Here is a 14,847-nt window from a genome sequence, read left to right as displayed (position 1 = left end):
TGTTCATTAAACTGGAAAGACACGAGCAGAACACCTGTCCACAGTTAATATCTGTTTTGTGTAAGTCGACTCGTATGTGGAACGAGCTACCGGTTACGTGAATCTTTTTTCCAGGTGATTATATAAAATACCCTTTTTTCTTCCTTCATATAAATTGAGCCTCTACATGCATGAAATAAATCACTTCTAACAGCCCCTACCCTATCCCGCCTCACAACGCTGTCCAACCGGGTGGCGATATGTTTCTCCTGTATTTTCACTTTACAAACGAGGGGGAGACTTGTGAGGTGTAACATACCCTTTTGACAATAGTTGACGTTTGTTTGAAATTATTTATCGTGTGGCGGGAATAAATTGTTCAGTTGTTTATTTCCACAGGGGGTAGGTACTATGGGATGGAATAGTACCTACCCCCTGTGGAAATAAACAACTGAACAATTTATTCCCGCCACACGATAAATAATTTCAAACAAACGTCAACTATTGTCAATATCAACACATTTTTAACCTCAATTAATAAATACGCGGTTCCAAACTAATAACTAATACCATTCTTCTTAAAAATTTAATTATGAGAAAATCATCAGCTCCTTCTCAATCTCGAAACAGTGGAAATGGTATAGTTCCTAACTCTAATTATGTGCGTAGTATTAAAAGTGTTCTTTCTCTTCTTGATAATGACGAAAGTGAAACTTTCAGTGATTCTGTTACTATTGATACTGTTCCAACAACCATCGAAAGACCATCAAATCAACAAAGAGAAAACACATTTCACGAAAATAATGTTGTAAATGAGCACACCATTTCTAACAATGCTTTAATTTTGTCACAATCAAAAAAATTATCACATTTTAAAGTTGTTTGGGGAAAGCCTTCGACCAAAAAACATAAGACTTGGGATGGTGACGGCTTTTTGGAATTATCTGAGAAAACAACAACGTTGCGAGACAAAGATGGATCCGTTTTAGGAACAAAAAGTCTTTTGAAACCGCTTGTTGTCGATATTGGTCAAATTCTTTCGTAAGTTTTTACACACTACAAAAATAGCATAATAGCAGGGGCGGTTTTTTAGACTTTTCGTGAGCTAGATTAGTGAGATTAAAAAATATGACATTATTGATGTTGTAACCGAAAAAAAAAATATATATATATATATTTTGTATGATGATTTTTCAATGTCCAGTCAATTTTTAATCTTAGTACTCAAGCTCACTGAAAAGTTAGGGACCGCCACTGCATAATATCTAGTTTGCTATACCTATCATGTATAAATAGGTATATATTTATTTTTCAAAATTTTATAAAAAACTTGATTAATTGAACCATTTTTCAGAATCGGCTCTAAAGTTGTAGAAATAATAGAAACATGCTCTGCAAGTGAATGCCAACCGGATGTCAAGAAACCCAATGAGAATGAACAGCCGATATTTTCACTGTTCAGCAACAAACCACCAAAGGGGAAGAAACAAGAAAGTGCACCAATTCAATGTAATGTTTTACAAGATCAAAGTGCTGCAAATAATCTACTTCATACAATCAATTCTTCACAATTTAAGGTTGTATGGGGCAAGCCTTCTACAAAGAAACATAAAACATGGGATGGCGATGGTTTTCTGGAAGTTTCTGAGAAGTCAGCAACGTTGCGTGGTGATGATGGAACAGTATTGGGAATGAAAAGTCTTTTGAAACCACTAGAAATTGAAGTTGGGCAAATTTTAATGTAAGTTTAAAATATTTCAGTAACTTATAATATATATCACGGCTATGCTACCTTTTTTTATAAAAAAACTTAAATTTGGATTTGAGGGCAAAATCTCCAACCAAACCGAATAATTAGTTTGTAATCAAAATAATTGCCAAATTTGCCTCCAAATCATGATAAATGGAATTCCTTAAAGACCTATATTTTATAATTAAAAAAATTAAATAGCACATATTAAATGGGTACTTTCTGTGCCTTTTGATTTAAAAAATAATTATTGTAAAACAAGATAGGTAGTATTAATAAATCTAAAGGAAACATGAAACAGAACAAGACAGAAAAATAAAACTTTTGCAGTCTCAACTAGGAATCGGACCCCAGGATCTCTGTCTTACCCATAACTACTCAGCCACCGGAACCTAATTATTATTATTATTAATTTAGATTTGTCGTATTATCTTTTTCTTCAATGATATATTACATTGATAGTATAACCTTCAAAAGTTATTACAATAAAAATTATTAAATAATAATAAAATTTAGTATTTTTCCCACTTGTATATTCTTCTTATAACAATCTCTTGACAAAAATGCATGGCGGATATACCTGGCGTCTTTTATAGATGTCCTAGCAAATACTCAAAAAGCATCTCAACCTCTTCGCCAAACCACCAAATAATAATTAATTATTTTTATTTGTTTAATATTTGTATTTTTTACAATCAATATACAATGTTTACAAGTCATACTGTTTTAATTTATACTACACTTCCATTAAAAGCATTTGCTTGTGGATGGAAAAGGAGTGTACATTTGCGAAAAAATAATATAACTAGGTTACAAAGTAAAAAGAATTACAAAATTAAAATCCATACAAATTATTGTATTTGGAAGGAAGAAAAAAATATATTATGGAGGATAAGTAGAGTATAGTAGAATGATTTGTGAGATTTTCAAGTGAAACTAGGGGAATCAGTTTTTTTGCTAAAGATTTCCCTAAAATTTTTTTTTCATAGTTCAATATTTGTTTTTTTATCATTAATGCTTCTAATTTCTTGTGGTAATTTATTAAAGAAATGTTTTCCTTGGTGGGTATAATGGTGCTGGGCAAATGAAGTGTGTAGTTTAGAGCATTATGTATTTGTATTTCTCAACGGTCAGTTACTAACTCCCTCAATCTGCCATCTTTATTTGCTTATGATTTAGGTTAATTTGTTATCCCCAAAATTTGTACACTGTTAACGTTTGTTGCATCATTTTGTTTTTACAATTCATTCTTGTATTCGACAACTTGCCTCTGGTGGGACTTATACGTTTTTTCCCTCCTACAATATTTTGTTCAGGTCCCAAGTCCACTCCTTTTCAATCCTCCATACACCATCCGGTGTGGGGTTAATAATAATTGTTAAAAAATCTTTTCAGAATTGGCTCCAAGTCAGTAGAAATAATAGAATCATGCTCCTCCGCTGAATGTCGTGAGGTCACTAAGAGACCGAGCGAGGCTCCTGAACCAGTTTACCGCCCTACCAAGATCAAGAAAAAGAACCTCACCAGCACAGTTTCCTCTGACTTCTCCAGCATCTGCAAACCCCTGGACATGAAGAGGGTCCAGCCTCTCACTCTGCCACCACCATCCAGTTCTCATCAGGTAATTATAATAAATATCAAAAGTATTCTTGCATTTTAATAAGTCAGTTAGCAGAAGTGAAATCAAGCATCTTGTCTTTAATAAATATAGCAGCCGCTTGACTTTTCCATGACCTACTCCGCAGGCCTCAGCCATATTTTGACAAAGGTCAGAGTATTTCCGCTTTGCAATAAAATCCAAATAAATAACTTAATGTCACCCCACTTTATGTCATTTCATATAAAAATAATTAGTAAAAAATTCACAAAGTTTCATAATTTTTTTCAAATTGTGTTCGGAACCTTTGGTTACATAAAAGTGCGCTTTTAAATTGTTCTATAATTAACTTCTAGATTTGAATATAAAGAGTGATATTTTCTCTTTCTAACACCGTTTAGATCATATTTCTCACCATGTCAGTAAGGGAGATAGAATGATTTTTATGAGACATTAGCCTGAAGGGTTAATTAGGGGGTCGACAACTGCTGCTAAATCAAAATTTTCCCTGCAAGAACACAATAGCATTTGTTCCGGGCAAAACTAACATAATTTTATAAAGTTGAGCGTGTATGCAAATTCCTGCAATTTCTAGCTGTGAAGGCTTTTTGTGAGATTTAAACCTGATTGAAATAAAATAAAAGGCCCCCTTGCCAAGATTAACATTAACAAACAGATTACAATCTTTAGAGCACAGGAGTCAGGTTGTAATGCTGTCCTTGTTCTACCGGTATTTTATTGCAAGGTGCATAGTCGGGAAACATGCCGAAATGCGCGCCCAACAATTGAAAATGGTTTTTTTTTTTTTTTTTTTAAAAAGAAAGACAAACATTCCCGGGTTACGAATAACCCAACAATGTTTGAAAATCTCCTACTACCACCACAGAAAGCCGAAAATGTTGCTTGTGTTGTGATGGAGGACTTAGCCAGCCGAGGAATCGAACACGCGACGCTCGGGTGAGACCCAAGCGCTATGCCCACTCAACCACTGACCGGTTTACATTTGTCACATGAGAATAGATTGTTTCTAGGAATCGTTCTTGAGTTCTGCAGCTCGGCTGTGGAATGTCTCGGCATGGGTGTCTTCATGACCCATGTTCACTCCTTCCCCTCCTTAAAAAGCCCCTCCACACAGCATCCCCGAAGATGATATAGGCCCTGAGGGAAATTATTTTCCTCAGGGCCTATAAATGAGATAATGAAAAAAAATTGAATTCTTCTACTTTTACAAAGATTTTAGTTAAATTCCAATTTTTTTGTTACAGATATTCAATGAAAGCGATCCGGAGGATTTAGAATGATATTTTTACATTCCATCCTTCTAAACGTTTGAGGTTATTATTAGTTTTTCTTTTCATAAAAGCACTAAGTAAAATAAAAGTGATTTTCATTATCATAATTATCTACTTGATTTACCCTTTGACTCCTTTGAATCCAAATACAAAGCTCCCAAAAATAAATCCTGGTGTCACTATCTTTGAAAAATATCAAAAAGTGAACATATCACATAGTAAAGGCAATGCACAGAATGGGGTTTTTATCCTGAAGGTATTTCAGGCGTGACGGATTAACCCTGATCCTTTAAATGACCCAAGGTGTAGGAGCTAGGTAACACAAAGTTGACAGAATGGGGTTTTTATCCTGAGGGTATTTCAGGCGTGACGGATTAACCCTGATCCTTTAAATGACCCAAGTTGTAGGAGCTAGGTAACACAAAGTTGACAGAATGGGGTTTTTATCCTGAAGATATTTCAGGCGTGACGGATTAACCCTGATCCTTTAAATCAGTGCTCTCAAACCTTTTTGTCACCGCCGACCGGTCAATGTCTGAAAATTTTACCGCGGCCCGCTGAAGGTGGGTGTCAGCACGGGTCGTGCGGAGTTTTTTTACTTCAAAGGTATTGTGTCGGTGATTACTTAGCGTAAAGATGTTTACAACAGAATAAGTTTTTTTTCGCGGCCAGGTACCATTTACTCCACAGAAACCTCTCTTTTACTCCAGCTTTAAATTACCCAAGTTGTAGGAGCTAGGTAACACAAAGTTGACAGAATGGGGTTTTTATCCCGAAGGTATTTCAGGCATGACGGATTAACCTTGATCCTTGAAATGGGTTAGTGGTTAGTAGTTAGTTGGTTAGTCAAACAAAGAGAAAAGAGAACAGTAAGAAACTCGATCACGAGTGATACCCGTGTTCAACATCTTCTAGGAAAAGAAAGTCACGAGTGAGGCCCATGAACGGCTGATAAAATGTCACAGTAATGAAAACTAGCAGTTAAAAACCCGCTCCGCGGGTTTTTTTCTGCTAGGCCCTGCGGGCGGCTCTTGCTTGGGGTTCGCCCATTTTAAGTGATATTAACAACAGTTACATTTAATAGATAGATATTAGAACATTCACAGAGAGAGGGTGAGTATATATATTGTTAAAACACGGAACAGGAAGGAGTTAATTAATAATAACATTCTAAATTTACGCATAATAAGAATGACAGTTGTTTGAATAAATGAAATTTTACGTATTTGTGATGGATTATTTCAAATGAAACACTATTATTGACTACATGTCTACAACTGATATTAACTGTTATCGTACCTAATATAATTAGCTCATAGGAGACTTGCAGTGCTTAAATATGTGTTACAACCGTCAATGTCTATAAGTTGAATCAATATCGTTTAGTTTGTCACAATTAAAGATAGTTTTAACAAAGTTGACTTAAATAATAGATTATTACATATTGATTAATTGTACCCGTGTTTATGAATAAAAGGAGGGTAATTGTGCGGTGACATTAGCAGTCGGTTTAATTAAAAGGTGTTAATTTTACTCCAACTGGTGGTAATTCTTTACCTACAACTGTTACTGTATCTAATAAAGTTTAAAGCTAGATTATATATACACCTTCATCAGGAGAGTAAAAATCTATATATAAAGGTAGATTATTACAATATAGCGCCCCTGAGGTGATATCTCACAAAAGCGGCGCTATGCAAATTGTCCAATAAATAAATAAATATAATGTTTACATTTTATTGTGTATACACCGAAGTCAAAAATTAAATATAGATTGCAATTCAGAAAGAAGAAGTGGAAGGAGGGGGGAAGAGTAAGAGTAGGCTGGGTTTATAATAATTAGGAATTACAATATCGTTAGACGGGAAAGACCAGTTGAGTGGGAAAATATTTAAAAGAGAGTTTATAAAAAAATTCTTGTTAATTATATCTGCTTTTATATTAATATGTTTCCTCATTTCAAAAATTTCAAAATTATTTATCGTGAAGTATTTTAAGACCTGAAAAAAACAAATAGCATATAACCATAAAACAATATATTCATAAGACAAATAGCATTTAATAACGGTTATTCTAATAAATTGATAGTTGAAATACTAAATAAAAAAAATTAAACACATTCTCTTCAAACGGTCTTTCTAAAGATAGAAATAAACAATGGCGTAGAATTCTGTTTGTGGATAACGATACTTCTAAAATTATATATATATAAACAATCCTGGTACCATTCAACTGGCGTTTTACACTAATAACAATGAAGAAATATATTCTTAATAATAATGATAGCAAAATTCAAACAAAAAAACAGGAGTTTAAAAACTCAATTGAGATGATTGTAATTTCTTTTACAAAGGTAGAACCAATAGAAACTTTGAAGTCAGAACTAAAGAATATCGCAGGGCTATAAATGGAAATAGTGAATCTGAGTTTGCAAATAATCTTTTAAATAATGATCACACTTTCGATAAAAATTCAGGTCTTAAAATACTTCACTCAGGATATAAAGCATCGCAAATAAATCATTTTGCAATTTTAGAAATTAGAAAACATGCCAATATAAAATCAGATATAATTAATAAGAAAAAAAAATATAAAAAATAATGATAAATGCCATTACAAAGTGATAAGCTTCCAGAAGAAATCTTCTTATAAAACGCTTGTTAATGGTAAGTAGTCAAGTATTGTTAGCTGCATATTTAAATATTCGCGCCAGGCATTTGGTTCGTTTTTAAACCGCCAGAGGTGCGCTCTGTCGGCCATCTTGAAGAAACGCGTGAATTTTTATAAACGTCAAACATAATCACGTAACTGTGGAGAATTTTCATTGTAATGTAATTAATCCAATGGATTATGAACTTTCTAAAACATATTTTCTTCGATATTATCCAAAAATTATATGAGCAGAAACGATGCTTATGAAGAAATCTCGTATTATTATGAAGCGATCCTATTTTAGTATGGAATTGTGTCTTAATATTCAAGTTACCCGAAACAGACAATTTAAATTTGACCAATCAGAGGGCCTACACCGTCCAGACGCTGGGACAATAATACTATCAGATGCGTGGCTGTTAAAGTGTTAAGCTCAATATCCTAAATGTGTAGTCGTATTTCCTCTATTCTAGTGGAAGCACAACATTAATAAGCGTCCAATCTGCAGTGTGGTGGTGGACTCTTTCCTTACATTGCGCCTGCGTCCGCACCAGCAGGATGGCTTGGTGTTCCTGTACAGCTGCGTAATGGGGTACTCCAGTGAGTATACGGGGGCCATTCTGGCCGATGAGATGGGGCTCGGGAAGACGTTGCAGTGCATCGCACTTATTTGGTAAGTTTACAAAATTGAGGTAATATCAAGAAATTACTTATTTGAAATGGATAATATTTATATAATGTTCTTTGCCGGCCAACCTGCTGCCAATCTATATAAATAAAAATGTAAATGTTTGTTTGTTCTAAATCTTAACTCTCCAAAAGCTCTTCACCGATTGCTTTGAAATTTTGACATAACGTTACATTCGAATACGCATGTTTTTTTTTTATACAGATGAAACCTGTGAAAGGTAAAAACATGCTTTTTTTAAATAGCGCCATTTGTTGGACGTAAAAGCAACATGCGCTATTGTTTCACTATCAGCAGACAGGCTAAACCACAGCAACGCGTGGCAGGGTACAGCTAGTTATTAATATCAATTAAATAAATATACACCCTTAAATCTTTAACATTCTAATCTTATATGTTTTTTTTTTTTTTTTTACAGTATTACCGCACAAGAGTCCCAACTGCTCCCGTCTGGAGCCAGTAAGACTATGGCATCCCCAATTGGGGTATGTTCAGTATTTTTCCAAATCTGTACCTGAGAGGTCAATGGTCCTTCATATATATATATGTTCATTTTACCAATTATGGGAGGCCACAAAACAGTTGTCAAAATTGGTTTACCTCTAAATTAATAATTGTGACGTAGGACTCATTTTTGTAAATAAATTTCCATGATGAAACTGTTTAGGGAAGGATGCTGTTTGCCTTTATGGGGCTGACACACTTGCACTTGGCTTGGCTATTTCAGCATATCACTTGTGGCTTGGCCTATTTCAGCATATCACTCGCCAAAAATTCCCATTGGGAACCTGACAATATTTGAAAATCTCCTACTATCATAAAGTAAGCGGAAAATTTTGTTTATATTGTGATGGACAACTGAGCATGCCGAGTAATTGAACTCACAACGCCTGGGTGGGAGTCAGACGCGACGTCAACTCAGCCACGGACCGAAACTTGCTTAAATTGCCATAATATTTTAAATTGTTTATAAGTGTTACAATTTAAAATTTTAATTTGTTTACACCAATAATATTTTTAATTTGAGTTTTCCTTCTTAAAATTATCCAACTTACTCTTATAAAATATCCTCCACAACAGAGGTGAACTCTAAGAACGGGTTGTTTTTAATTAATTAATAAGTTCTTTGAAAGATTTTTTCAAGTTATGTTATTATTTCAGTTTTGTCAAGCAACTAGCCTATAATGATATAATAACAGAACTTGAATAGGATTTTCACAGAACTCGAAAATTAACTTTTACATTTGATGAATTGTTCAAATTCTGTGAAAGAACCCATCCTTAGTGTGGAGGACATTATAGTATATTCTATTGTGTAATAAAAACATAAAATGAAATAATTATTTTTTAATCGTTACCTACCTCAGAACAGATTAAAACTAGTGTAGGTAGCAAATTATGTTATATTTGATGAAACTGTAAAAATAATGTTTCAATAAATGCCGATTTATCAACACTGAAACTGAAAGTAAAAATATTTATTAAGAAAAAGGTATGTTCATAAAAATGTACTCGGTTGAATGCCTTTATATGTTTACAGGACATTACTGAAGCACGGACCATACGGAGTCACAGTCATCAAAAGGGCACTTATTATAACCCCCAGCACACTGTGTGGCACTTGGGAGAAAGAGATACTCAAATGGCTCGGCAGAGAGAGACTGCTACCATTCGTGGTCGATAACAGTCACAAGCCACGAGAATTCAAAGCCCGCCCAAACCTTCCCGTCATGATAATATCGTATGAGAGATTTGTTAAACACGCCAACGAAATTGAATCCATGTGTTTCGATATCATAATTTGCGACGAAGCCCACAGATTAAAAAATGCCAACATAAAAGCAGCTCAGGCCCTACAGAATTTGACGTGCAAAAAAAGAGTGCTTCTAACCGGAACGCCGATTCAAAACGATTTACAAGAATACTTTGTTTTAATCGACATAGCCAACCCCGGAATTTTGGGATCTTACAATGATTTTAAAGAAGAATTCGTAAACCCGATTTTAATATCACAACAACCAGAGAGTACAAAAGAAGAAAGCATTGCTGGGGAATATAGCGCAGCCCGCTTACAACTGCTGACGTCAAGTTTTATATTAAGGCGTACTCAAAACCTGTTAAAAGACTATCTCCCTGTCAAGACGGAGTGTGTGATTTGCTGTAAGATAACGGACTTGCAAGAAAAGTTGTACACAGCTGCAACGGACGATTGGTGGAATAAAAAAGACTTTGCTCCATCCTCACCGCTTAGCTTGATAGTCTTACTAAAGAAGATTTGCAACTATCCGCACCTGATCAAAAAGCCGGATGAAAGTCTCGACGTGAACGGTGTGAATGTTTCCATCGCTGAATCTCTGCACAAGTTCTTGCCGGTACTGACGAATGTGACGGAGGAACACTCAGGGAAGCTGACCGTCGTGAAGGCTCTGATAAAAGAAGTCATCTTCCAGAAGAAGGAAAAGATAGTCATTGTGTCTTGCTCCACAAGGATGCTGGATGTTTTGGCAGAAGTCTGCTCAAAGAATTTCATAATTTTTACCAGGTAATTATGATCTTATTTATTTATGACTACTATATTTTTATGCATATGTATTTGCATGACTTAGAGATAAAATATTTTGGTCAAAGATTATCATTTTATGAAGAGGGGGTGTTATGTAAATATTTTCATACGACTCAAAGAGTCGACTAACTTGAACGGGAAATGTGATCTGAGACCGTATGAGGAATGAGCATACTGCGCTTGCCCGATACGGCTCCTCCGATGTGGCTCCCAGCTTCCCAGCATAAGAGTATGAATGATCATACGACTCCTGGTACCGGTACACCGCCTCATACCACAAGAAAAATAAGATGCTAGGTAGTTACATGTGTCCAAGTCTGGATGTCGGACTGTCAGACGCAGTCAATTGAGCCGTGGTATGGTTTAGCAGGAGTCGTACGAACAAGGCTCATCAAAAAGAGCTAGCTTAATTGTGAGGCTCGTTCATGAATGACTCATCACTAGATAGCCTATATTTTTTTGGGTTCAAATATTGCATCTCCCACCATCCCAAAGATATAAACATATTAAAATCTCTCCTGGCAATACATTTATGAGCACAGATATTGTATCTTCTTTTTGCTAAATTCCATGCCAAAATATTGTATTTACATCAGATATAAATACTATAATATGGAACTAAAAACTTATTTTTTATTAATAAATGTCATTTATAAAGGCTTGCAAACTTTGATTGATTTTCAGTTTTCTCAATATTTTGAAATAAACACGATGAACAGATGTAATCACTAGACGTGTGATCTACGTATATTGATTTTAACCTGCAAAAGCGTCCTTATTCCGTTTACATATATTTTATGTGATTTTAATATCCCCTACACCAGGTTAGACGGCAGCACGCCCATGTCCGGCCGTCAGTCGGTGGTAGAGTCGTTCAACCGCCTAGGGGGCCCCCCGGTGCTGCTGCTGAGTTCACGGGCGGGGGGCACGGGTCTGTCACTGCCCGCCGCTTCCCGCCTGGTGCTCTACGACGGTGACTGGAACCCGGCCGTGGACCACCAGGCCATGGCCAGGGTCTGGAGGGACGGGCAGAAGAGGCCTGTGTTTATTTACAGGCTGCTCACCACCGGTAAACATTATGATTTTAAAATTATAATTTAACCCCCGGAGAAAGGACTGCAAGGAGAATATACAGTTATATGACTGGTCAGTAGCTGATTTAACACAATTCTTTGCATCTGGATCCCACTCAGACTCAGTTCAATTCCCCTACTATGTCCTCCATCGTTGCACGAGCAACATATTCTGCTTTTAATGGTGGTAGTAGAAGTTTTTCAAATATTGTCAGGTTATTTGTAACCTGGGAATATTTGTCTCTTGGATATCGTATTATAAAAAATATTATACAGTGCCAGGGAACATTTCTCCTTCTTCCTGCGTCAACTGGGAGTAGAGCATAAACACAAAAACAGTGTATAATTTTTTTTATCAAAATATTTATATGGAAATATACTGTTTTTTTTTTGCTTATAGCAATCTTTTATATAAATCCACTCACTGCGGTAAGGGAGGGTATAAGATGGAGTTTGGGCGGAGACAGAGGAGGTCGGTGCTGGGGTTCCAGCGGCCGAAGTTAGAGGAGGGATTCGGGTTTGATTCTAATTTGGAGTAAAAGTTTTGGCTAAATCTGTTTATGTTTTCGGAGTGGAGGAATTTTCGAGTCAGTGTTAATAATGCTATTCCTGACGAACCAGGGCCTTTTGGTGAATCGTCGGAGCAGCGCATTCTGGAATGATTCTAGCTTTTTGTGTTAGATGTAACCCATAAGTTTGTCTTTTTAAAAAAATATATTTAAACTACATAGTAAACATCAACCTACTAGATTTTAAATTTTTTTAATATATTTTTATTACATAGAGATAAGATAACTGCTTTTAAAGACATTATAAAATTATCATTATAAATAATAATTTTTTAAATAACTATTTTACTTTATTGTAAACATTATTTACCAATTTATACGAAACTAAAACATTGAAAATAATGTTTGGTTAGGTTACAACTTGGGAAGCGGGTTTGGGTACCGCCGCCCCAGGACCCCCGAGTGGTTCGCTACATTTGGCGACTAAGAAGGGGTGCCCGGATTCATGGGGTTAGGCTTGTCCAGATTTTGGCGGCGGATGTGTCGGGCCGGATCAGGAGAGGCCGGTTGAGACCTCTCCAACCGGACTCTCTAGACCTATTAAAAATACCCCCACACAGCATCCCCAAAGATGATGTTTTTCTATACTTACTTTTAGCTTCCTATGGGACTGGGATCCCTTCTTTTAGACAACATTACCACAGAATCATGAGCTCCAGAGCTGTGTTATACCTTGTGTAAATTTTGTCCTGTCTGTTCTTGATTAAAAAAATCGTAATAACAATCCAGGTACCATTGAGGAAAAGATCTACCAGCGCCAGATGTTCAAGACGGGCCTCTCGGACGCCATCATAGACCCGGACAACATGAAGTCCACGCAGAAGCTGTGCAACTCGGAACTGAAGGAGCTATTTGTGGCAAACCTGGACAGCGAGAGCGCCACGCATGATGTGCTGACGTGCCCCTGTAGGGGTGACGGCTCTGATGACGTAATAAATCTTTTGTACTTACCTCCTTTTTTTACCAATTGAGACTTTATGTTAATTTAAAAAAATCGTTGCATTGCTACTAAACTGGTACAAAAAAAAGTGTATCTTTTTTGTGAATTATTAATTCTGAGGGTTACCTGCTTGCCACTCGCAGATATTTACCCTAATGTTAACTCTAATAATATTGTTGTATGTTACTACTGAACTGGTATGAAAAAAGGTGTCATCAAGCAATATTTTTTGCTTTTGAGGATATTATTTTAAAGTGTTGATAAATAACGTCAAGTCAGTGGTGACATCAGTTTCCATTCCAATCTTCATTGAAGGCGTTTCTAGTGTGTATTAAATATTCTGTGCTTACAATGGTCTCATCCTCTATACGAGATCATGATTCATCTTTATTCTGTAAGATTGAAAATAGTAGCCATAATTACCGATAATTTCCCATTATGTATTTTCTTTCAGCACAAGGACAAAGAAAGTCTTCAGGAAGATTCTGAAGACGTATTTGCCCGCGGTCGGGCAGCCACCTCCTTCAACCAGGACAGCTCCTCCAACAGCATGAACCAGCTCAAGTCCTGGGACCACTTCCGCCCTTCGCTCAGCCCACAACTCTTGGAGGTTGGGTTTTCTAGTTTTCTAGTCGTCGGATAATCGAGTGGCCAATAATTGAGAGAGTACTATTTTCTTTTATAAATTACCACTAAAGAAAAGTGCTGTTGATACAACTTCTTTTGAAATTGATAAGGCATTTTCAAATATCGAAATTCATTCTTGAGCAGACAATCAATTTATTTAATCTCACAAGGTCTTATTGTAAATCTATTCAATGTCAAATAGATATTTAATTTCTTGTTGAAAATAATTTTATTTCTTTCCAGGAAATTGGCTTGAGTGCTGCAAAGGACCAAATTAGTTTTATTTTTCGAAAGACTGAGTAATAAGAAGAGATCTAATTAGTATTTATAAGTAACAAAAATAATTAACTCTAAATACTGTTTTATGATCATTGATACAAAATCACATGAAATAAAATGTTTTTTTTTACCATTTGCACATTCCTAATTTTGGTTTATAATTATTACATAATATTAATACTGCAAAGAAAAAATATCCTCTCTACGAGAAGACTACCATTAAGAGATACTTTTATATAGAGTGTAAATAATTCGTAAAAAAATTTAAATAAATACATAACATATTAGTTTTAACAAATTTATTTTTTAAATAAAAATATAAACAAAATAATATAATTATTATTTTATTTTTGGAATAACAAAGGGTAAAACCTCAAATTGTAATATTTAATCATTGAAGGCAATATTAGCGACTCTCAAACGAAAATTTGAAACATAAAGATAAATGATTATTACTAACTAGCACGGACCCGTGAAAAATCACAGGATAAATTTAAAAAAAAACTTATATAAATATCTTAAATTAAAGTAAAAATATTAAAAAAAATTTAAATTAAAAAAAAAGTTGTCGTTGCCGAGAATCGAACTCCGATCAACTGCTTGGAAGGCAACTATTCTAACCATTACATCACCAAATATGTTAAGAATGGCGGCATAGTAAATTTTCATAATAATAATATGTACTGAAAAAATAAAAAAGAATAAGATACACACAACTAAAATGTTACCGCTACGTTCACACTACTGAAATTACAATGTTTTAATTAATAATTAGTAATTACAAATGAATGTGATGTTTAATCTTTCTCAAAAGAGAAAACTTAAGTACCACCAAATA

General features: G+C 35.1%; 1 protein-coding gene across 2 annotated transcripts; it reads left to right on the top strand.

The window, feature by feature from the left end:
• The first annotated feature begins 45 nt into the window (after positions 1 to 45).
• On the top strand, positions 46 to 14,112 carry LOC149422424 (DNA repair and recombination protein RAD54B-like). Of its 2 annotated transcripts, none has more exons than XM_089633795.1 (9): positions 46 to 114; positions 1,334 to 1,720; positions 3,125 to 3,350; positions 7,744 to 7,943; positions 9,499 to 10,500; positions 11,346 to 11,590; positions 12,893 to 13,092; positions 13,558 to 13,713; positions 13,974 to 14,112. In XM_089633795.1, exons 2-9 carry the CDS (start codon positions 1,671 to 1,673, stop codon positions 14,031 to 14,033), a joined length of 2,139 nt encoding a protein of 712 aa, XP_089489921.1. In that variant the 5' UTR covers positions 46 to 114; positions 1,334 to 1,670; the 3' UTR covers positions 14,034 to 14,112. The 2 variants fall into 2 exon arrangements, with proteins under 2 accessions (XP_089489921.1, XP_089489920.1); XM_089633794.1 differs by lacking the exon at positions 46 to 114 and adding an exon at positions 503 to 1,020.
• Positions 14,113 to 14,847: the final 735 nt, after the last annotated feature.

The sequence above is a fragment of the Hesperophylax consimilis genome, chromosome 7 (genome assembly GCF_061612785.1).
Source record: "Hesperophylax consimilis isolate HC1 chromosome 7, BYU_Hcon_1.0, whole genome shotgun sequence".
Taxonomy (NCBI): domain Eukaryota; kingdom Metazoa; phylum Arthropoda; class Insecta; order Trichoptera; family Limnephilidae; genus Hesperophylax; species Hesperophylax consimilis.
Note: the sequence above shows the minus strand (reverse complement) of the source record. Positions and strands in the feature narration are given on the sequence as shown.

Coding starts and splice junctions, on each gene's coding strand:
- LOC149422424 (XM_089633794.1), top strand. CDS start 572: ATGAGAAAATCATCAGCTCCTTCTCAATCTCGAAACAGTGGAAATGGT. Junction 1,021..1,333: donor GATATTGGTCAAATTCTTTC/GTAAGTTTTTAC, acceptor ACCATTTTTCAG/AATCGGCTCTAAAGTTGTAG. Junction 13,714..13,973: donor TCAGCCCACAACTCTTGGAG/GTTGGGTTTTCT, acceptor ATTTCTTTCCAG/GAAATTGGCTTGAGTGCTGC.